The sequence below is a fragment of the Peromyscus maniculatus genome, chromosome 15 (assembly GCF_049852395.1).
Source record: "Peromyscus maniculatus bairdii isolate BWxNUB_F1_BW_parent chromosome 15, HU_Pman_BW_mat_3.1, whole genome shotgun sequence".
In the NCBI taxonomy this organism is placed as follows: Eukaryota; Metazoa; Chordata; class Mammalia; order Rodentia; family Cricetidae; genus Peromyscus; species Peromyscus maniculatus.
Window position 1 is genome coordinate 28,550,345 of NC_134866.1, and position 22,653 is coordinate 28,572,997.

A 22,653-nucleotide genomic window follows, 5' to 3' on the forward strand; every position below is an offset into this window, starting at 1 on the left:
ACAGCTACTGGGCTATTGCTAAATCTTGACTTCCTGCACTGTTTTCTTCATTAAGCCTGACTCCAACCTTAGGCAGAGAGGTAGCACCGACGATCCAAACACTGCCAGTAGCTACAGGAGTCTGTTCTCCGAGGTCTAGAGACCCAGAACACCAGAGACTGATGGAGTTCAGGGTACTTCAGGAAAAGGCTGGACTGACTGACTAGCCAAGGATCATAGCTGAAAATCGCCCGTAGACGTAGCAGTTTTTAAAACTATCAGGCTCCCGAGCCCTGGAGCGCCTTCCTTTCTTCCATGGGATTTATCCTTTTCTCCTTCGTCTTCGAGAAGTAATGTTCCTGTGCGACAGACACCACAGGACCGTTCACAGCAGCAAGGCTTTACTCCCGAGTGGCCCTGGAGAGATAACCTGTGCCCTCGGAGCTGCAGGCCGGAAGTATACCGCGTTGCCATGGCTCCTGATGTCATTGCTAAGAGGTGTCCGTCCCCATGACAACGCATTGTCTCCAAGTTCAGAAGCTTAGCTTCCTTGCTTCAGGACAAGACCTGGCTGGCGGGGACACTGACAGGAGGCAGCAGAGATCCTCACTGCTTAGCCAGGTGAGGGAAGCTAGGAAGGCGTTTCCGGGTCGGGGGAGCCAAAGGTGCTCACCAGCTTCCAGGGCAGGTCGTCTGAACCCAGGCGGGGAAGATGGGGCCAAGTCCCCGAGAGGGTCCACCTCTAGGAAGCAGCAGTAGAAAACCCCGCGGAGAAACAGCAAGAGATGTTTGCCCCCGGGGAGCCAAGTGCCAAGTTCTAATTCACGGCCCTGTGTAGCTGCATGGGAACGGCGTGTAGGATTGTTTAGAAAGGAGAGTTAGTCCTTCTGCCCAACCCATGTGTGTGTAGTTGAGTGTTCTGGAGCCTGGGTCAAGGAAAGCGAAGGCAATATTCTTCAGGGAGCGATTTGGAGGGTGTCAATGTTCAGTAAAGTGTGTGTGTGTGTGTGTGTGTGTGTGTGTGTGTGTGTGTGTGTGTGTGTGTGTGCATTTAAGGGTTAGGGATAGCCTTGAGAAATACATTTTACAAATTCTTCATCAACCACTCCCCCGACCCTCCTACGAGGTCCGCCTTTGTCAACAGCTAACAGCAGCAGCCTAAGTAGGCACTTGAGTTTTAGCCTCTTAACTAGAACGTTCTATTAAATAGTGGCATGGATCCTGGAAAGGGGAGGATTAACCAAAACACTGTAGGCTTTACTGATGAAAACTGATTACTTTTTGGTTTCGCTTTCCCTTAGCGCTGCCAAACAGTATTTGAGTTGAATAGGTCACCATAGTTTGGATGACCCGGTAAATGTAAAAGATGTGTCATGTAGGAAATGCTTTTAAAAGAACTTTGGAGGCATGATATAGAGTAGAAATTGGGAAAAAGAAATGAACTCTGATGAGCACCTTCAATTTCGTCTTCTTTGGAGTTTCTGCATGTGGGTCTGCATCAACTATTTGTAGATTTGTATTTAGTAGTTTTAATTTAAAGTTAGTATGATCTAGCAGAGGGAAAATAGAACAAACGTCCAAGCCCTTTCCCCAAAAACTGACCTCACTTGTGATTTTTGGTAGGAAGATGCAAGCCAACCCCATCCGCATTCCAACTGTTAGCAATGACACCGACTGGGACTTCTGCTTCCATCTGTAAGTACTGGCAGGACATGGACATGATGCTCACTCGCCAGAAAGGGTGGGCCTTGCCACTTTAAGGAGAGCCTGAGCAAAACTTTCCATAGAAGAGAAAGGTCCACAGCTGTGCTGTATGTTAATAACATTATAGAATAACATCCATTTGTGTCTACAACTTCTGAAAGATGGATGGCAACTGTATTTTCCTAATTTACGAAAATGTTCAAGTTTATACAAATAAAGCAACATAATAACAACTCTAGTAAATCCAGTGAGATAAACATAACAAAATCAGAGTAAGATTTCATGAAACAAAGAGGCAATGGATAAATAAAGGCATTTAAAAATTATTTTTACTATTTTAAATTGTTTATGTGGGGTATGTGCACAAAAGAGGGGTATGTGCATGTGGGTGCTGATACATGTGGAAGCCAGAAGAGAGGGTATTGGGTACCCTGGTGCTAGAGTTACAGATAGTTGTAAACCACCTGACGTGAGTGCTGGGGACTGAACTTGTGTCTTCTGGAAGAGCAGTAAGTGGTCCTAGCAACGGCGACATCTCTTCAGTCCTAATAAGAACTTCTCCGTCCTCATAAGCAATCCTTATTGAGCAGGTTCTGTGTGCCTGTCCTATCACGACTCTGTAGGGATGTGCCGTCTGCACTGCATTACTGCACTGCATTAGATGGTGATCATAAGTCAAAGAGAGGTTAGGCAGTTTGTCCAAAGTTGCACAGCTAGTTAGTGGTATTGAATCCAGCTTGTCTACTTTAGCCATTAACCATTTCTCCATATGGTGATTCGCTTACTCTTGGCACTATTGGCATTTTGAGTTAGATAACTCTTTGTTAGGGAGATTTAGAAGTATACCTTGCTTTTAACCACTATATGCAAGTAGCACTGCCCCACATCTGTGACAAACAAAATATCTTCAGACATTGCCAAATGGCCCCAGTGGGCAGAATCAGCCTTGGATGAAAACCACTGCTTTATTCCAGTGTGTAGGAAAAACAACAGAGACAATAGCTATCAACCACTCTGGCATTTACATTTTTCTGATAGCCATAATAAAAAGTAAACGAAAGTAGGTATATTTAATTTTAATGCTATTTATTTTAGTATACTTAAAATATTATGTATAACTGCTAAATATTTTATACTAATTGCTAAATATTTTACACTATTTTTTCAAAGCATGTCATCAAAATTCAGCCTATTTTCACATTTTTGGAAATATTTTAATTCTAACTAGTCATATTTCATATTCATAATGGCCACCTGTGGCTAGTGGTTACCTTATTGAAGATTATATATCATAAAATATAAGGTTAAATGTTATGCAACTATAAAAATGGACTTAAAAATTTAGTGTTCTATATTTTTATTCTGTATTTATCTCTGAGAGAGATGACTCAGCAGTTAAAAGCACACTCTATGCATCCAGAGGACTGGAGTTCAATTCCTAGCACCTACATGGCAGCTAATAACTGTCTGTTAACTCCAGTTCCAGGGAATCCAAACCTCCTTTTGGCCTCCATAGGCACCGCACACACAAGGTGCATAGACACAATACAGGTAAAACTGTGGAATATTACTTACACTATGTGAATATATGTCACTGTGATCTGTTTAATGAAGAAGCTGACTGGCCAATAGCTAGAAAGGATAAGGTTAGGGGAGAGCCAAACAGAGAATGCTGGGAAGAAGAAAAGCAGAGTCAGAAGAGTCACCAGCTAGATGGGGAGGGAGCAAAACATGTCAGAGAGGTAAATACCACGAGCCTTGGAGCAGCATATAGATTAATAAAAATGGGTTAATTTAAGTTGTAAGGGCTAGTTACAAATAAGCCTGAGCTATTGGCTGAGCATTTATAATTAATATTAAGACTCTAAGTGGTTATTCAAGAGTGGCTGCTGGCACAGGAAAACTCCACCTATACAAAACACCCATAAAATAAAAGTAAATAAATCTTTTTAAAATATAGAGTTCACAATATAGCATACTGGAAATGATCATTCTTTAACTATATTACCAATCAGGGTTTATATTTATTATTTGAACAGATGGAATGAGTCACAAGTCTAGGGAGGCTTCACTTGCCTTGCTGATTCCTTTTATTCTGACTTTCCTGAGAGATCTCACTTGTCATTATGTAGTGTCTTAGTTAGGATTTTATTGCTGTGAAGAGACCCCCATGACCATGGCAACTCTTAAAAAGAAAAACACTTAATTGGGGCTGGCTTACACTTCAGAGGTTTAGTCCATTATTGTCATGGTAGGAAGCATGGTGGCTGGCAGGCAGACATGGTGCTGGAGAAGGAGCTAAGAGCTGTGCATCTTGATCTGCAGGCAGGAGAAGGAGACCTCAAAGCCTGCCTTCACAATGACACACTTCCTCCAACAAGGTCACACCTAGATAAGAACCCAGTTTATCACTTGCCTTCCAGTCAAAGCCTATCACCAGGCTTTCTCTTGCTCTAACTAAAAGCATGCTCATCTGTGGGAAGGTCATTCTTCCTTGGCCTGAAGAAATGCTGCTCTATCCACATGACCTGGCACACCTGCTTGTCTCTGGGCATGTTATTTGGAAGACTACTCTGAGTGGGTTTTATATAACTTTTCAAACTTGGTGTTAAAGATAACACAACATTTATCTTCCCATCATACCTTTCTCAATTCCCCCATTGAAAAGAACAGCAAATATACATTGCCCAAGTAGTTAGTGTGAAAGGATAGTTTTGTTGTTGTTTTGATAAGATCATTTTGCAGCCCATATTGGCCTTGAACTCATAATTCTTGTGGTTCAGTCTTCTGGCATTATAGGCATAGCCCACTACCACTGCTTAAGAAAGACAAACTTTATTTTTAAAACTTTGCATTGTCTAGAATCCAAAAAAGTATTGTGACTACAAAGATGATTCCTATGGGAGACATTTCTGATTAGTTATCATTGCTCTTAAGATGTTGGAATTCTGTTTATTCCAGATCATTTTCATTTTTTCTGGTGATATTAGGATATGTTTATCTCTTTTCTCTATGAATACACTTCCAGTTACTTCTTTCACAATTGCTATTAACCTTGAAGCTAGGGATTTATTTATATTGTATGTTAATGTATATATGGTGTGTGTGTGGGGGGAGAATTCTCAACTTGGTTCTTTCTTGCCGAATTGGTTTCTAACACAACAAAAGAGGCACATGCACTTGACCTAGCATGTGGCTTTTCTCTTGCCAAAAGCTGCATTCTCTTTGGTTAAATTACAAATTACACATGGAAGATTTTGAGATTTATGAAAGAGAACCTGTGAAGTTAGTCTATCCTCAAAACGTTATTCCCTATCTCCTATTTCATTGTATCCGTTCCTTTGCCTGACTGGGATCTAAATTTTAGGGTCTTCAAGATCTTCTAACTCAACACTCTCATTTTGTTGAAGGAGGAAGCCGAGTCATGGGGTCAATAGCAGGAATAATAGCAAGCATTAAAGAAGCATTTGCAAAGTGCTGCTCACTGTACACAGGGGTTGATGAGGATGACCTCCTTTAGTCCTAATTGCATTAGGCAGGCATTCACATTGACCTGCCTTTATGGAGAAGTCATTTAAATAGCACTTATTTAGGGTTCCGTGGTTCGCAGGCAGAGGAGCTTTGCCTCTACTGCAAGGTGACAAGTTTACCAGATGTTTTCTTCGAGCTACTGAATTGCTGCATAGATGCTAGGTCCTTAGAGTAGTGTGAGTTTACTGTGTATCTTTATCTCAAATTGAACTTAGAAAGTGTGGTGGTTGGAATAGGAATGGCCCCCATAAACTCTTGTGTTTGAATGCTTGGCCCACTGGAAGTGGCACTATTAGGAGGTTTTGGTCTTGTCGGAGTGGGTGTGGCCTTGTTGGAGGAAGTGTGTCACTTTGGAGGTGGGCTTTGAGGTCTTATAGGCCCAAGTGAGGCATAGTGTGGCAGTCACTTCTGCTGCCTAGATCAAGATGTAGAACTCTGAGCTCCTTCTTTAGGACCATATCTACCCTCATGCCACCATGACAATAATGGACTAAACCTCTGAAACTCTAAGCCAACCTCTTTTAAATGCTTTTCTTTATAAGAGTTGCCGTGGTCATGGTGTCTCTTCACAGCAATAGAAACCCTAACTAAGATGGAAAGCAAGTTCATATCCTCCAGCTGAGGATACTTTAGCCTTCTCTTTTGTCTTTTTTGAGAATCCTGATGCATGCCCTCTTATGCCAACAGGTCACAGCAAAACAGGAACCCAGCACAACACACTGATGACTTGTTTACTATCTGTCAGTATAGAGAGACTGAAGAAGACACTACAGTCCAGAAAAAAGGGATGGCTCTTCCAAAACAGCAATTAGCTGAGTCCCAGGAGAAAGTTGGTCAGCTCGTTAAGGAAAAAATGGTAAAGCAAACAAAATATTTACTGGGTTTGGGTTGCCATTTAAAAGTGTGTACACAATATGAGATAGCCTGCCTTGACTGCAGAATGAAGCATGTGAGGAATCCATTGTGTGTTGTAACTTGAAGAAAATATAGCAGAGCATAGTTGAGCATAGTCTACCCTCCAGTTCTCTGTCCATTTTGGTGTCTGTTCCTCACAAGAGGGCTCATGCTTTTAACTTTTAACCAAGCTTATAACTAAAAAAATTCAGTGTTTGCCACATTCAGTTGCTTTTTGGTTAGCCTGACCTTTAAAAGTCTCTTATCCCTTATATCAAGATTTCAAAGTGATTCTTGGGTAAGAAGAGGCTCAGGATGGTAAGGCAGGAGGTCAGGAACAGTAGTAGTCAAGCAGACAGGTGATATAGGAAGGATGTCATGGCCACAGTAGACGCAGCCATAAACCAAAGTACAGAAAGCAGTGGAGGTGAGCATCCATGAAGGTACATGCATTTCTAAAGCTGAGTCAAGGACTTGGGAATTCTGATTTCTGAACAGATGTATAAACAAAAGAGTTCAAAATCTAGGATCTTGAGACAGCAACACATTGACTTTCCTTATTAGGACACAGCCACCAGCCTGCTCCCAGGTTCTGATTTATCAACAGAGAGGTTCATACACTGACTCTGGCCATTCACCGTCAAAAGATGATTCTAAAGTACATGTGAGGAAAGCAGGAAGAGGGCTCAGGGAAGGCTGAGAAGGAAAGGACCTTTGCGGCAACCAGTGTTGATATCTCTCTAATGGATGTCTGCAAATCTCCTTTTGCAAGCTGTCCAGAGAACATCAGTAGACAACTGTCACAACCTGGGTCTTCTTCAGTTCACACATGCATTCTGGAAATATCATTCTATAAGCAAAAAGGTCCCATCTTCCGCACCGTGAAAGTGTACTTCTTTGCTTTATATTGCTTCAATAAGCACCATGACCAAAAGCAACTTGGAGAGGAAAGGGTTTATTTGCCTTACATTTGCAGACAACAGTCCATCACTGAGGGAAGTCAACTCATGCAGGGGCACAGGCAGGAACCAGGGAGAAAAGACACTTTCTCGCCTGCTCTTTCTGGCTCGTGCTCAGCTAGCTTTCTTATAAAGCCCAGACCCACCTACCTATGTCTTTTCTGCCCACAGAAAAGGTGCAGAGCCCTCCTGCACCAAACAGTAGTCAAGAACATGTTCCGTAGACATGCACAAGGGGCCAGCCTCATCTGAGCAGTTCCTCACTCGACTCGGTGACTCTAGGCTTGTGTCAAGTTGACAATAGACTAACCAGCATAGCAAGTAGAGGTTTTAAGGTTTGAAACTGTGTCCAGTTCAGATAATGGTGATATTTATATCTTGGGAGTTAAAAGTCACTCCGCCCTGAAGGACAGGATACTACTGTAAACAACAGCGGTGGAATGGCTTAAGCCCATTCTAGTTGTCTCTTCTTCCCTAAGACAAGGAGTGTGGGAGGGGTACATACTGTTAAGGGCCAGCCAGCCCGACTCAGAGCTCTGGACTCCTCCTCTGACAGTTTTTCGAACACTTTGTTATATACTCAAAACAAAACTTAATGTTTGCTATAGTTAGCCTATGATGAACTCTCCAAAATGCTGACTGGATATTTTTAAAGCATTGGGAAATGCGGGGCTTGCATCATAAGAAGGAGGTGAAGTACCTAGCTAAGGTAGGAAATGCAGGAGTTGGAAGGAGGTGGACTGTGGACCCATATGAAGCATTACTTTATTTTAAGTGGGATATAATTAAATGACTTAACAAATTTGCATCATGTGGACATGAACTAATTCTCTTCTTTCAATAACTCTTTGAGATTGGTGGTACAGGCTTCCAAATTTCAGGAAGGGAAGCTGGGGTTTGGGTGACCTTCCCCCAAACAACAACGTAGCCAGCAAACATCACAGCAGGGCTGGATCTTCCGCTTTTGAGTCTTTAAAGTGCTGTTTTCACTTGACCTGGAAATTGACATCTGGAGTTAATGACCACTGTCACCACTGGATGACTATGTAAAGTCACTAGAATTCATGACAGCACAAATGTGTAGTTTGTGATTTATTTATTTATTTATTTTGGTTTTTCGAGACAAGGTTTCTCTGTGTTGCTTTGCGCCTTTTCTGGAACTCGATTTGGAGACCAGGCTGGCCTCGAACTCACAGAGATCCTCCTGCCTCTGCCTCCCGAGTGCTGGGATTAAAGGCCTGCACCACCACTGCCCGGCATTAGTTTATGATTTTTCTAGAGCTCTCTGGAAAGCTCATCCTGTTACTCTATCTTTATCTGTATCACAAGAGATGGTCCATTCATTGGATGCTGCAAATATACCTCCTCTGTGCACAGTCCTCTAACAGTGAATGAGAGGGATAACCCCTCCCTTCTGGTTTCTTTTGAGACAGATTCCCACTCTATATATAGCTCTGGCTGTCCTGGCACTCACTCTGTAATCCAGGCTGGCCCCTAACTCACAGAGATCCACCCACCTCGGCCTCCTGAGTGCCGAGATTAAAGGTGTGAGTCATCACACCCAGCAGGAATAAACTTCTTAAGGAAGTTATAGTCTATTTGGGAAGGCAGATAGTAAACAAACCAACAGCAGTATCAGACGGGAGGAACATGAGTCCAAAATAAACCAGGCAAGGAATCGCGAGTGGCTGTTTCAGAAAGGTAGCCAAGAACAGCCTCCCAGGTGAACAAAAGGAAAGTGAGTGAGAGTTCTCAAAAGAGCATCTCAGGCAGGGGAGCCCACAGTGGACGCCCACCAGCCCGATTCAGGGTCAGCTGGGACAGTATGCTTGCAGCAGTGAGACAAAGATGAGAACAGAGAGGGTTAGAAAACGGAGGAGGTGATCAGCGTAGGGTCACACTGAGCGGAGCCGTGCAGGCTATGGTGAAGACTTTGGATTTCATTAAAAATAAAAAGGATGACTGATATATACAGGCCAGTAAGCTAAGCTAATTATACTTTTAAAAGATTGTTGCCACATGAAATGTTTAAAATCATTTAAGCTTATAATAACTATAATAAACTACTTGCTCGCCATTGATGATGCTCATGAATGAACTTGTTATTCTGAAAGTGGGTAGGCAAAGGGAAAGAATGATCGTGTATCCTGCCCTGTCATTACAAACTGTACCAGTACAGCGGGTAGCCAAGAAAGTAGGTGGCAGAACTTTCTGGCTTTGATGTATTATTCTTGGTGATTGTGTATATGTGCACACGTGCATGCATCACAGTGCATATAGTGATCAGAGGACAACTTTGTAGAATCAGTTCTCTTTCCACCTTTACATGGGATTCAGGGATTGAACCTTAGTTCACCAGGCTTGCAATTTTAAAAGGCAGCAAGTGCCTTAATCTACTCAGCCACCTCACCAGCCCTGAGGAATTTCATTTCAGGGAAGTATTCTGGCTAACACATGAGGGAGCTGTGATGGAGAATGTGTGCTAGCCTCAGGAAACAAGACAAGCAAATAGTAACTTCTGATAGAAGAGCACACTTATAAAGTAGTTGTGCTTAAAAGTTTTTGTTTGTTTGTTTGGGTTTTTTGTTTGTTTGTTTCCTTTTGTCAGAGATAACCTGGTCATGGTGGCATTCAACACTCAAGAGGCAGAGGCAAAAGGATCGAAAGTTTAAGGCCAGACTAGCTACATAGTAAGACTCTGTCTCAAAACACAAAACAACAATAAAAGTCCTCAAAAACTTCAAAATATTGGGTTTATGACACTATTTGATATTAAAAAATCACTGCTGATGTTTTGGTGATAATGATTTTGTGGTTGCTTTTAATCTCATATCTTTTAGAGCTACCCATGAGATATTAATATATGAAATAATATAGATTTTCTTCAATGTACTAGAAGGCAGAGTCATGGAGCATATACCTGAGTAGGAGTGACAATGACAATAAACAGGAAACCAGTGAAGGCACATGATCACTTTCTATGTGTTATAAGTTTCCCATGACGAAGTGCTCTGGAAAAGCTCTTTGGCTATGAGATAAAAGACCGAGTGTGAAGGACAAGAGCGGCACAAATTAGGAGGGATGTATTGTCTGTCCAGCCACATAACGATGGGGGTGCATGAGAGTGAGGAACTCAAAGTGGAAATGAGAAGAGCTTGGTTTCAGGATGTATGTGTAAGGCGGAGCCAGACTCAGTGTGATGAGAAAGAATGACCAAAAAAAAAAAAAAGATACCAGGCCAGTGCAGTTCTAACCAATAGTGAGGGACCCCAGACTTTCCTCCTTTCCTAAAAATGACTTTTTTTTTCCTCTCTGCAGAATACCAAAGCAAACAAGGAGCTGATTCGGTGTTTCATCCTTTCTCGGATTATTTTTGGGGAAGAACACTGGAAATGTGCACAGGCTTTAGCCAACCTGGCTTATGGTTACCTGACACTGAGAGGTACTTTCCCCAGCCAGGTCTTGGTGGGCCGGTCTGTGAGGCCAAACTGAGCCATCCCTTGGGAGCTGAGATGACTGGGAGGGCCCCTACTTAGTTAGCTCCATGCCACAGTTCATCAAGAGAAGGGGGAGAGTCCATGGGCACAGGAGACAGTGTACCTTAGTAATAAAGATGATGGTGGTGGTGACAGTAGTTACTGAACGTTCACTGTGTGCCAAGGTAGTGTTTTTTAGTCTTCATAAATCCCTCAAAGGGCTGTATGCGTTAGCTTGTGGTGAAGACACTGGGGCACAGTGAGAAAGAACAGGGCACTAGGAAGCTAATACTCTGAAGAAAATACTCAGCTCTGGGGGATGGCAGACCCAGTAGTTTGCTGGTACAGGGGTACAAGCTAGAATCTGTAGTTGGTTGTTTTTACTCTTTGCTCTTTGGGGGCCCACCACCCAGATCCCAAATAAATCACACACAGAGGCTTATTCTTTCTTATAAATGCCCAGACTTATATTGGCTTATTTCTAGCCAGCTTTCCTTAACTTAAATGATCCCATCTACCTTTTACCTCTGGGTTTTTACCTTTCTCTATTTCTGTGTATCTTTTCTTTCCTTGTTATTCCGTGTCTGGCTATGTGACTGGGTGCCTGGCCCCTTCTTTTCTCACTCCTTGGTCTCTCTTGCTTCCTAATCCCTCTTTTTCTCCTATTTATTCTCTCTGCCTGCCAGCTCTTCCTATCTTTCCTCCAGTGTTGCTATTGGCCGTTTAGCTCTTTATTAGACCATCAGGTGTTTTAGACAGCAACAGTAACACAGCTTCACAGAGTTAAACAAATGCAACATAAAAGAATACAACATGGGCCAGGCGGTGGTGGCACACTCCTTTAATCCCAGCACTCGGGAGGCAGAGGCAGGCGGATCTCTGTGAGTTTGAGGCCAGCCTGGGCTACCAAGTGAGTCCCAGGAAAGGTGCAAAGCTACACAGAGAAACCCTGTCTTGGGGAAAAAAAAAAAAAAAAAAAAAAAAAAAAAAAAAAAAAAAAAAAAAAAAAAAAAAAAAAAAGAATACAACACATTTTTGCATCATTAAAACAAATGTTCCTCAGCATAAACAAATATAAGACATCTTAAAATAATATTCCATAATGGGAGTCCATTTGCTGAAACTGGAACCCGAGTAAAAGCTCAGAGTTCAGAACTTTTCAGTAAGGGCTCAATAAATATCTTCAATAGACAGAGGCATTTCTGGAACAAAGGGTGAGTGGAAACTGAGAAGGCAGTATTCTGTACAAAACTCCTTATAAATCAGAACATCATAGGCTCTCTTCAGACCCAAATGGTGAGAGTCCTTACTGAAGGACAAATAAAACTTTCTCCCCATGGTGCTTTTGGTCATGACATTTATCCAGCAACTGAAAGCAAACTAGACTAGTTGGCGGCTGAAAAGTAGGTCTGCAGCTAGGAAAACATGAGTTTGGGGGCAGTGAATACAGAGTACCAATTTGAAGTCATAGGTTTGGACAAGTTTGATCAGAGAAAGTATGTAAAAAGAGGAGGAAGGAGGGCAGAGGACATAAGAGCAGAAAGCAGGAATGTTAGGAATGGGCATCGGGAGAGGAAGCAGAAAAAAAATGGAAGGGCCATGTCGTGGGATAAGGGAGGACACGAGGTCTCCCAAAGAAGTGTGGTCTGGTCTCAGCAGTTGATAGTCAGAGATCAAATAAGGTCAAGGCTGGTGACCCAGTAGAGTTGGCAGTTGGGTCCCTGTTATGGATGAGAACTCTGTCTGGGCCCTGGGAAAGTCGGGATTCACAGTCACTACCCAAGACCTGTTGACTGGGAGATGGACAGTAGGAAGTGAAAAGGAAGATTTGTCTGAACTTAGCATAAGGCCAGAGGCTGTTTTTTATGGTGTGGGTAGAAGATAACCGTGGTCAGGCTATACAAGAAGCTTGTCTCATGTCCCATTGCCCGCTAACTAACCTTTACCTTTCTAATTCTACTGAAAGCTGAGTCAAATAAGGAGGTAACCCCACAAAAGATGGTGTCAACAACCTTTTCTGTGAAATTCACAGATGTTCCTGCTATGTGAGTAGGAAACCACATTTTGGATAAGAGGTTAGAAGAGACAAATTCTGTGAAAGGGAGCGTTTGTTTGTTTGTTTGTTTGTTTGTTTGTTTCCAGATGGGAGAATGTTTTAGTTAGAAAGAAGTACCTAGACTTGAAACATGAGTCCCTCACCCCCAACCTAGCGTTTTCTAGGCTACACTGATTATGGCCTTTCTTGGAGAATAGCTCGGTGCAGGTCTCCCCAACTTAATCCTTTCTAGTGTCTGGCCCATGGAAATCAGCACCATAGACCTTTGAGAGCGATAAAGGACTCTCTGAGTTCTACTTACTTCTGTTGCTACTAATCCAGTAACTGCTTCTAAAATGGACAGATGGACAGAATAGATGAGCCAGCCTGCTGTGGGGAAGGAGGGAACAGCCATGTGTGTCTTCATGCTTGGATGCACATGTTCATGTCTTAGAGACATCAGACCTGCTTTCTTCATTCCCCTCTGGGTCCCTTCCCACATTGGAACATGGGTGTCAAGCCCAAAGGCTGGTTTTTCCTTCCGTAACCATTTTATGATGAATTTATACATACAAAAGAAACACCAGGAAGAGCACACTGGAACTATCACGTGCAGGCACCCTCAAAGAACTTAGAACCTCTTGTGTGAAGTGAGCTGCCTGGAGACCTACGATGGCAGGTGTTTAAGGTCAGAGTTCTGTAATTGATTTAAATAAATGCTCTTGGAAAGGTTGGTAGATGGTGTGTTTGTGTGTTTGTGTGCATCCCTATGCACATTCAAGAAAGACTAAGAAATTAATAGGATGTGGTTGGTAGAAGAAAACATGGTGTGGGAAGTAAGAGTCTAATGAAAGACCAGGGCAAAGGTGAAGGCTTAAGGAAGCAATGTGCAGTATCTGTTTAGACAGCAGGGAGTACCCTATGTAGCCATGATTTGGACTAGGAAGATGAACTTGGAAATGAGGCTGTGCTGGGCAGATAACAGCATGGCTTTTAACATTGAACTGATACAATAGGCAAGAAAGGCTGCTGGAGATATTCCAGCAGGCTGCTGAAAATATCAAAGTATCCCTTTAGCAAAACTAATCTCTCAATGATAGTTGAATGGAAGCAACTGAGTTATCTGGATCTAATACTAAAGATAAACCTAAATAAATAAGTGAAAAAGCAAGGATTCAGGGATCTAGGAAGAAAAGACCATTTTAGAACCAAGTCTCGATTCCAGGAATCTTTCCTAAATACACGCTTACAACATATGGATAAAGCTATTTTTTGAAGATTGGCTATGGTACTGAAAGATTAGAAACAACAAGAATCTGTCAACAGAGAGCAAGCACATATACACAAGGGGAGAAGGACTTGTTGAGGAGCATGAAGGACCTCTGTGTACTGTCAGGGGGGTGTCTGAGCGCATCTTTAGGGAAAAGGGAATCACAGTGAAGGGCAGCACTAGTGTTTACTTCTTGCGTACATAAGAGGGGAATAGACAAAGAGTATGCGAGATAGACAAGTATGATAGCGAATGCTTATGATAACAGTAAACCAGGTTGAAAATGAGGCCTCAATGTTTGCTGTTCCATATGACTTCAACTTTTCTTTCTTTCCTTTATTTTCTAAGATGTTGTATTATGTAGCCCAAGCTGGCCTCCAACTTACTATGTGGCTGAGGATGATGTTGGACTCCTGATCCTCCTGTCTCCACCTCCCAAGTGCTGGCTCGATTTTAGCATTTCAACCAAAGAAATAATCTGTCCTAAAATGATCGTGGCACAGGAGGGCACAGCAGCACAGGTGTGTGACCTACAGCAGCCAGGAAGCTGGAGCAGCAGTAGGATCACAAGCTAGAAACCAAACCACAGAGCAAGTTCAAGGCCAGCCTGGGCTACACGACACTTGTTTTCTCTACCCACCCCAGAAGAAAAGGTAAATTCCCAAAGGTGACTTTGACCCCAAACAGGCCATTTTCATTGATGAACAGATCATGAAAGGAGAACTGGAATTATTGAGTGAAAAGTGTTTTGTTATTGTTCTCTTGTTTGTGAGATAGGGTCTCACTATATAGCCCCGGCTAGCCTCAGACTCACAGAAATCTGCCTGCCTCTCACTGCTGGTATTGAAGTCATGCACTACCAGGCCTGGCTGGGTGCAGGCTTTGATGTGTTGATTTTGAATTTCAATAGAGAAACCTACTATTATCTTACTTGGTGCTAGAAACCTGGGGACAAAATGTGAGGATGGAGAAAGGAAATCATAAGCACGAGGACCATCGGAGACTAAGACTTGGCAGGAGACATGGGTGTGACAAGCACTTGAAGCTAGCTCGGGTTGCAATTACAGGAGTTCCTCAGATTTCCAAAATGTAAAAAGAAGAAGAATATGCAGAAAGACTTGAAGAAGGGCGTGGCAATGAGTGGAAACCTTGGGAAAGACTTACTTAGCAAAGAATCGGTTAGGAAGGATCAAGTAAATAATGGTATTTGGTACTGTGGCAAAATTGACAGTAAGAAATTGTGATTTGATGTATTTGGTAGGTCTTTGGAGACCTCAGAACAGTTACTCCACAGTGGCTGCAACAGAAGACAGTTTCCAGAGTTAAGTTCAAGGAACAGGGATGGATGATTACACAGTACATTCTCTTGTTTTGGTTTCGTTTGATTGGTTTTGAGACAGTGCTCCATTTTGTAGACCAGGATATGCTCAAACCTATAATTTTTCTGTCTAAGCCTTCTGAGTGCTGAAATTACAGGTGTGTGCCACCATGTCTAGCTAGACTACATGCTGTACATACTAGATATTGAAAGATATGAAGGAAGATAGGAAGGATAGCTAAAAATGTCAAAAAAAAAAAGACATTGTTTTACAAAAGAAAGAGATACAATAGTATTTCAGGCAGAGAAGAAGGAGCAAATTGGAAAAGAGTATTGGAAATGTCTTAGTTAGGGTTTCTATTGCTGTGAAGAGACACCATGACCATGGCAACTCTTATAAAGGAAATCATTTAATTGGGGGTTGCTTACAGTATCATTGGTTTAGTGTATTGTCATCATGGCAAAGAACAGGACGGCATGCAGGAAGGAATGTTGCTGGAGAAGTAGCTGAGAGTTTCCACCCTAATCCATAGGCATAGGAAGAGAGAGACACCGGGACCATCTTGGGCATTTGAAAGCCCAAAGCCCAACCCCAGTGACACATTTCCTCCAGCAAGACCACAGCTACTCCAATAAGGCCATATCTTTTAATCCCTCTCCAGTGTGCCACTCCTTGCCGACCAAACATTCAAATATGAGCCTATGGAGGTCATTCTTATTCATACCACCACAGGAAGCATTTTTTTCAAATGGGGTAGCTGGGTATGGTGACACATGCCTGTTCTCCCAGCACTTGGGAGACTAGGACAAGGGAATCATTAGATCAAAGTCATTCTGGGCTACATAGTGAAACCCTATTCAATCAGTTAGTGGACTAATGAGTGGGATGGGGTCCAGGAGGGAGCATGAAACCTTGGTAGAGCAGAATGTGTAGGTGGTTGTTGCTTGGTGAGGTAAAGTTAAGGATGCTGGGAGTGGAACTCTGTTTCCAGCTGCCCTGAAGGGCAATTCTAAAGAGCTTGATGACAGGCAGCAAAAAAAGGACAGGCAGAGACACCAGGGTCGTCTGACGCATGACGATGAACTGTTTCCAAGTGCACTGAAAGGAGCAGATGGTATGTAGACAGGCAGTTTCCTGCTAGTTTGCTTGTTATTAATGAGATAGTAAATTAATCAGTCAGCTTGTTGTAATTGGAAACTGTCCAGATATTCATGCTCTGTTGTAAGTGCTACAAAACCAGAAAAAGTAAAAGTCATGAGCCCCGTCTTCTCTAATTAGAAAAAAAACAAAAAACAAAAAACCTGATACAGAGACAACTGAGGATGATTTAAAACAAAGCCAAACATAACAACAAACAAACAAAAACTCCCACAGATGATCTAGCCTGCAGGAAACCCAACTCCAACTTAAAATGAGTTTGCATTTGAGAGAGTCTTCGCAGAGCCATGAAAAATGGATACAAGAAATTAATAAGAGAAACTGTCTCTGGGAATACCAGTGGTTAACGTGCAGCTAGACTCTATTCTAGTACCACCTAATCCTTTCTCATGCATTAAATTTACCCTGGAGACCACAATAAGATGGAAGGTGTTTTCATGAGCATCTCTTAGGAAGAGAAATCTTGAGGCACAGGTAAACTAAATAGTTTGTTCAAGGCCACATGGATAGTAGTATGTGGCTATGCCAGGACTTATTTCTAGGAAATCTGACCACTGACCTTGGTCTCTTGTTCCATAATAACTTCTTTTTTGGTTTTTTGAGACAAGGTTTCTCTGTGTAGCTTTGCACCTTTCTTGGAACTCGCTTTGAAGACCAGGCTGGACTCGAACTCACAGAGATCCTCCTGCCTCTGCCTCCCAAGTGCTGTGATTAAAGGCGTGTGCCATCATCACCCAGCCCATAATAACTTCATAAACATAAAAGATGACCAACGGTGACTGCTTTCAAGTGACAATAGTGACCTTAGAAGACTGGATCACTCTGAACAGATTTCCTCTGGCCTGAGTCATGTTAAGAGACATCAGAGGCAAGCATGGTGACACACCTTTAATCCCAGCTTCCAGGGTCAGAGACAGTCAGATCCCTGAGATCGAGGCCAGCCTGGTCTACAGAGTGAGTCAGGACAGCTAGGGCTACATGGAGAAACCCTGTCTCAAAAAACCAAAGTGGGGAGAGTAGAGAAACACAGACAGACAGACAGACAGACAGACAGACACACACACACACACACACACACACACACACACATACACACACACACACACAGAGAGAGAGAGAGAGAGAGAGAGAGAGAGAGAGAGAGAGGAGAGAGAGAGCAGAGATATCAGAGAATAACTACCCACACTAAAACAAAATGATTAATATGTTTCTAGATAAATTTGAATCCATTCGACAATTCATCAGCACTTACATGTTACCACTGACTCAGACTTCTGCAGGCTTTGATGCTACTTTGATTTTTACCTCATTTATGCATCTTAAGTGCAAGGTAGTAAGGGTGGTGATGCCCCTGGAGTGGAAAGGCAGAGAAAAGAAAATGATTGAGCAAGCACTGGGGTTGAATACATGGAAATTAGAGTTGTTTGATGATGCACCTGTGACATCCTTCATAGAAAGACCCAGTAGAAAATCTCATATATATGCACATGTGCAGAGTTTTCTTTTTTTCTTTTTTTTTTTTTACAGAAAGGAAGTATTTTTCAATTAAAAAATGCAAATTCATTTCAAAGTGACACTGACAGTGACTTCAGAGGACATTTTATCACGCACTTTCTTAAATGGTGTGTGCCATAAAAATAATTGCTATCAGAAAATGGGAAACTGCATAAATACTTCGGACATAAACAGAGTGCTTTCATACTTGAAAAGGATGGAAAACATTTCTCTAGAGCAGTGGTTTCCAAGGTCTTGGGAGTTAGTTCCCCTTTCACTGAAAGTGCTTGGGCACTTTCCATTTCTGTCATTTATTACAAAGCAGGTTGAGAAATATTTATATATGTAATATGATAAATAGTTATAAGACAGGAAAAAAAACAGGCTAAAAACAGCACCAAAGTGTTGGTCCCCCAACACATGATGGCATCTCTAGTGCCCACAGGAGCACATGCACCCTGCCCAGGCCGGAAGGACTGTGAAAGCAGCACTTTCCCCCTTCAGTGCTTACTTTGCAGTGTGGGAAAATCCCAAACCCTGCTCAGTCTCTTTTGGCCCCACTGGTTTTCAGTTCAGTGTTTTCTCTGGGGACATAGGAGTGTGGAGACCACTGTATAGCTGGCTGGCAGATGAGCCTGCTGGAAGACAGTTCCTCTCAGAGACGTCACAGCAAGCCAGGCACCACCAGAGAGCAGTGGGAGGGAGGCCTATGAAGCCCTGGGGATGCTTCAGAGCAGGTTTCATTGTGGTGGTCGTTTCACTTCCAACCTACCCACCCAGGAAGGTTATGCTGCTGCGGAGATGTTGAGTAACTCCTCCATGTTCACCCTTCTTCCTGCCAGGGAATCAGGGAGACAACTGAGTTGTGTCGCTACACTCCCAAGTATCCACGTCATTTTGGAAAACAACCCATTTGATCAAAAGACTCTCGGTTTCCTATTTTAATGTCTTGGGTTTTAGACACCAGCACCAGCTTCTAATGTCTCACTTTCCGAGTTGACTAGTTGATGGGCCTGAGAAGTGAGATGCAGTCACCTCACCTTAATGTCTGCTTTGTTTTGAATGTGTCCTCTCTAAAAATCTAGGTGTCAGCAAGGTGACAGTATCAAGCAGTGGAGCTGATCTAATTATCCGTAAGAGATGGTTGGGCCAGATAATCTCATCTCCAAGAATGAGATTATGGCCTCAGTAAAAGAGAGCATAAGCCATCCTCCCACGTGAATACAGCAAGAAAGGCATACCTACCTGTAGATGGCATACTCTTAGACCTCCCAAGCTCTAGGACTTTGAAAAAATAAACTTTTGCTCTTTCTAAGTTATCCAGTCTTAGATGGTCTATTATGGGAACACAAGAAGGCCAGCCTCCGAGACTACATCATACAGACCCAGTGCACAGTTGGTACATCTTTAAGTTCAAACTGCACTTTTAGTCTAACGGGTCCATTTCTTACCTTTTCTAACACTTTCGTTTTCATGGCCTCAGGCTTTACTCCAATGCAAACTCCTCTGTTAATCAAAAATCCGACCCACTCACTCTTCAAGACCAAGATGAGCCCATAAAAATAAGAGGATTTTGCTAACTCTGACCAGGCATAGTGGTGCATGCCTTTGATCCCAGCAGAGGCAGGCGGATCTCTGGGAGTCTGTGGTCAGCCTGGTTCTATATCATGAGTTCCAGGATAGTCAGAGCTATAAAGTGAGGCCCTGTCCCAGAAATAAAACTTTTGCTAACTCTATTTCTCCAGGTGTGGGCCCCAAACACCCTGGACTAACATCACCCAGGAGAGTTGTTATCAGTGTGAACGTTAGGTCACCCTTGGGGACCTTATTGCTGTTTTAACTGGCCATCTTATTTCTCACCGCTGTACTTGTAAACCAGTAACGACTGGAAGCTGAGAGCGAGGCCCTGCACAAGGCAGTGATAGAGCTGCACGAGTCTCTAACTGAGGACCAAGCCCTCTCTTTACAGAGCCCACTTCTTCCTTCAGCTAAGCTCTTCAGGGACTAGTTGGATTCAGGATCAGGTTTAGAGCCGCTCCATAGAAGGAAGGCTTTGTGCCTTTCACTGTTGTGACTCAATGAGAAGGCCCCGCACATTGAGAACATGGGAGGCCTGCAGGTCCCAACGGCCACTCCTTCCAAACATCCCTTGTTGAAAATTGAGTCGAACCTGTGCTGTGAAAGCATGCTCCAAGGCCAAAGGCAAAGTTGAATTTTTTTAGGCACAAGGCAGTGGTGTAAAGTAAGAATTAGGGGCACAGGAGGCCTACTTGGCAGGAATGAGCATGTTCACCGGCCCTAGATGCCTTCAGAGGGGTCCACAAGTAAGCACTCCTTCTTGATTTCATTAGGATGGAAGAGAACAGGATGGTATCCAGCCCTTCACTTTTCCCATGAAGAACAGGGAAAGACATGAGTTAGAGTTGATGATGAGGAGGTAGTCCAATAGACGGTATTCTCAAGTCTGTCTTCTACCTCTGTTAACTGGACAAATAGCTTGGATAAGATCTCAGGAACACTAGATTTTTTTTTTTTTTTTTTTAGAAAACAAGAGGAAACCCCCACCAGTTCTAGCTGGGACTTGGCATTCCCTGAGTCTTCCTAGTGAGGGGCCCCACTGCACTTATAAATTGGATTCTTGTGTGTGTGTGTGACCAATTAGTATGACCAGCTTCATCTTGGATTGGACAAAAAGAACCCTCAGATGGAAGTAATTACATTCCTAAACCCTTGTATTTATAGAATGTATTTTCCAGAAAGCTGAAAGCTGGCCCTATTTGTCTCCGTGTGCTTGGTTAGGGGCAGTTTTCATAATGAGTATCATTTGCCATTTGGAGGATGGAGATGCTTTGCAAGTTGAAAAGGTCACATGCATTTGCAGCAGAATGTCGAAGGGGTTACTCAACTCCCACTCCTGAAAGTCACTGATTTCTAAACTGAGATCCACAGACCAATGCCAGGGAGGCTACATAAAGATCATCTGTGGGTTCAAAATACAACTTCCTGGACCTGTTCTTTTAGAGATTCCAGCTTCCTAGGCCTAGGTTAGATGCTGTATGAACACTCCAAATACTGCGATTCACTAGATTTAGGAACCATACCTGACAGTCACACTGTCTACCTTCTGCTCTTTCAGGAATGCCTTTGACTGGAACATGCCTTATGAAATGTCTTTTTTTTTTTCTTCTTGACACCCCCTAACTTCTCTGACACCTCTCTAACCTTCCTCAGGCCTCCCAGCTCAGGCCAAGAAACATGCTGTGTCGGCCAGGAACACACTGCTGACCTGGAAGCAAAACACAACCTCAGACAAGGAGAAAAAGGAAATCCTGGGAGCGCTGGTCATGCTCTACTACACTCTGGGAATAGCTTGGCTCCTCCAAAAGCGATATCCTTTCTTGCCCAAGTGGATCTGGTGATGAAGGTTACGGGCTGCATGCCAGATGGGAGGGTGGAAGGCGGAAGTGGTTCCTATGAAGTGTGTTCCAGCATCAATATGGCCCTCCATAAGATATTTGTCCACCCACAGAGGTATGCATTTGATTTTTGGGTTTGTTCCTGTAAGGCCTGAGTTGAGCCCTGGAAGGGATCTCACTAGCCACACACCCCATAGCCAATTGGAATGTTCTAAATCTGGTAGGCCTTCCATGGAACACTCAAAGTTAATATTCCCAATGCATATGTAAGTGGTAGTGGTGGTAGCAGTGTAAGCCTGGAGAGAGTGAGTGGTAATTTAGAAGGCACTTTAGCAAACTAGCTCCCTATCCATAGTAATTCTCCGGGGGAGCCTTAAGAATAAGTGCTAAATGGCTTCTTCCCTGGGAATTTTTATTTTATTTTTTTAAACTAGGTCTAGGATAATTCTGTTCCTTGAACTGGTTGAAAGACACAAATAACTATAATGTGTAGCAGAACCCACTGGTTTAATGGTGCTTGATCATCTAATGCTTTTTTTTTTTAATGCTGTTAAGAATATTGCCTGTGAAAACAGAAGCCACACAAATGGACCACTGGTGAAGTTCTCCCTGTCTCCAGAAAAGGAGCCTGGTGTATGACTGTATCACATGACATACTCAGCTTATAAAGGGGTTGGGAGTTATGTCAGCTTATAGTTGTAGAAGTTCTAGTTCAAGATCTGCTGGATCCTCTGCTCTTGGGCCTGTAGCAAGGCATCATGTCAGGAGTGCCTAGTAAAGTAGAACCATTTACCTTATAGCCAGGGAGGAGATGAGAAAGAGGAAGATGCTGGACTCCCACTGTGCTTATCAAGGGCATCGCCTCCCCTTCTCCAGTAACCAGATCCCACCTCATCAAGGTTCTACCATCTCCCAAGTATCATGATAATATGCAAGCTCTTGATACGCAGACCTTTCAGGACACCAGCGAGCAAAGTGATATCAACATCTATCCCCAAGAAATGTGTGATTTTGATCTCTATAGACTCCCCACTTGGAAGGTGTCAAGAGAAGTAGAGTTCCTGAGTAATCTTGAGCATTCTGAGCTCAGAAGCCTCCATCTCTCCCCCTCTATATACCTTCCTCTCCATTGGGTCTGTCAGTTTGCCATATCTGATATGTGGTCTTCTGCTGTTACACCCTTAGTGGGGAGCGATTAAAATTCGGGAAATGGAAGGATGTTTGGGAATTAAGGGGATTTTCTTTTCTGCTGTTTGCCTCTGGCTCCAAACCTGCTTTTCTTGGATTTTATAAATGAACCAAAAAGTCCCTTTCTGCGTAATTAGTTCCTCTCGTTTCCCATCGCTATGAAACAATTTGGTAAAAATGAATAACTGTTGTCGGGCAGTCGATGTCGCTAAAGGATATCTAGTATAATT

General features: G+C 42.9%; 1 protein-coding gene across 3 annotated transcripts in view; it reads left to right on the forward strand.

The window, feature by feature from the left end:
- The first annotated feature begins 476 nt into the window (after positions 1 to 476).
- Ttc23l (tetratricopeptide repeat domain 23 like) overlaps positions 477 to 22,653 on the forward strand; it is a 70,151-nt gene continuing 47,974 nt past the window's right edge. For all 3 annotated transcript variants that reach the window (XM_076551759.1, XM_006991370.4, XM_076551760.1), the window contains exons 1-5: positions 477 to 600; positions 1,603 to 1,674; positions 5,902 to 6,070; positions 10,386 to 10,509; positions 21,051 to 21,207. In XM_076551759.1, the coding sequence (XP_076407874.1) occupies positions 1,607 to 1,674; positions 5,902 to 6,070; positions 10,386 to 10,509; positions 21,051 to 21,207 (518 nt within the window). In that variant the 5' untranslated portion in view covers positions 477 to 600; positions 1,603 to 1,606. The remainder of the gene's footprint in view (positions 601 to 1,602; positions 1,675 to 5,901; positions 6,071 to 10,385; positions 10,510 to 21,050; positions 21,208 to 22,653) is intronic.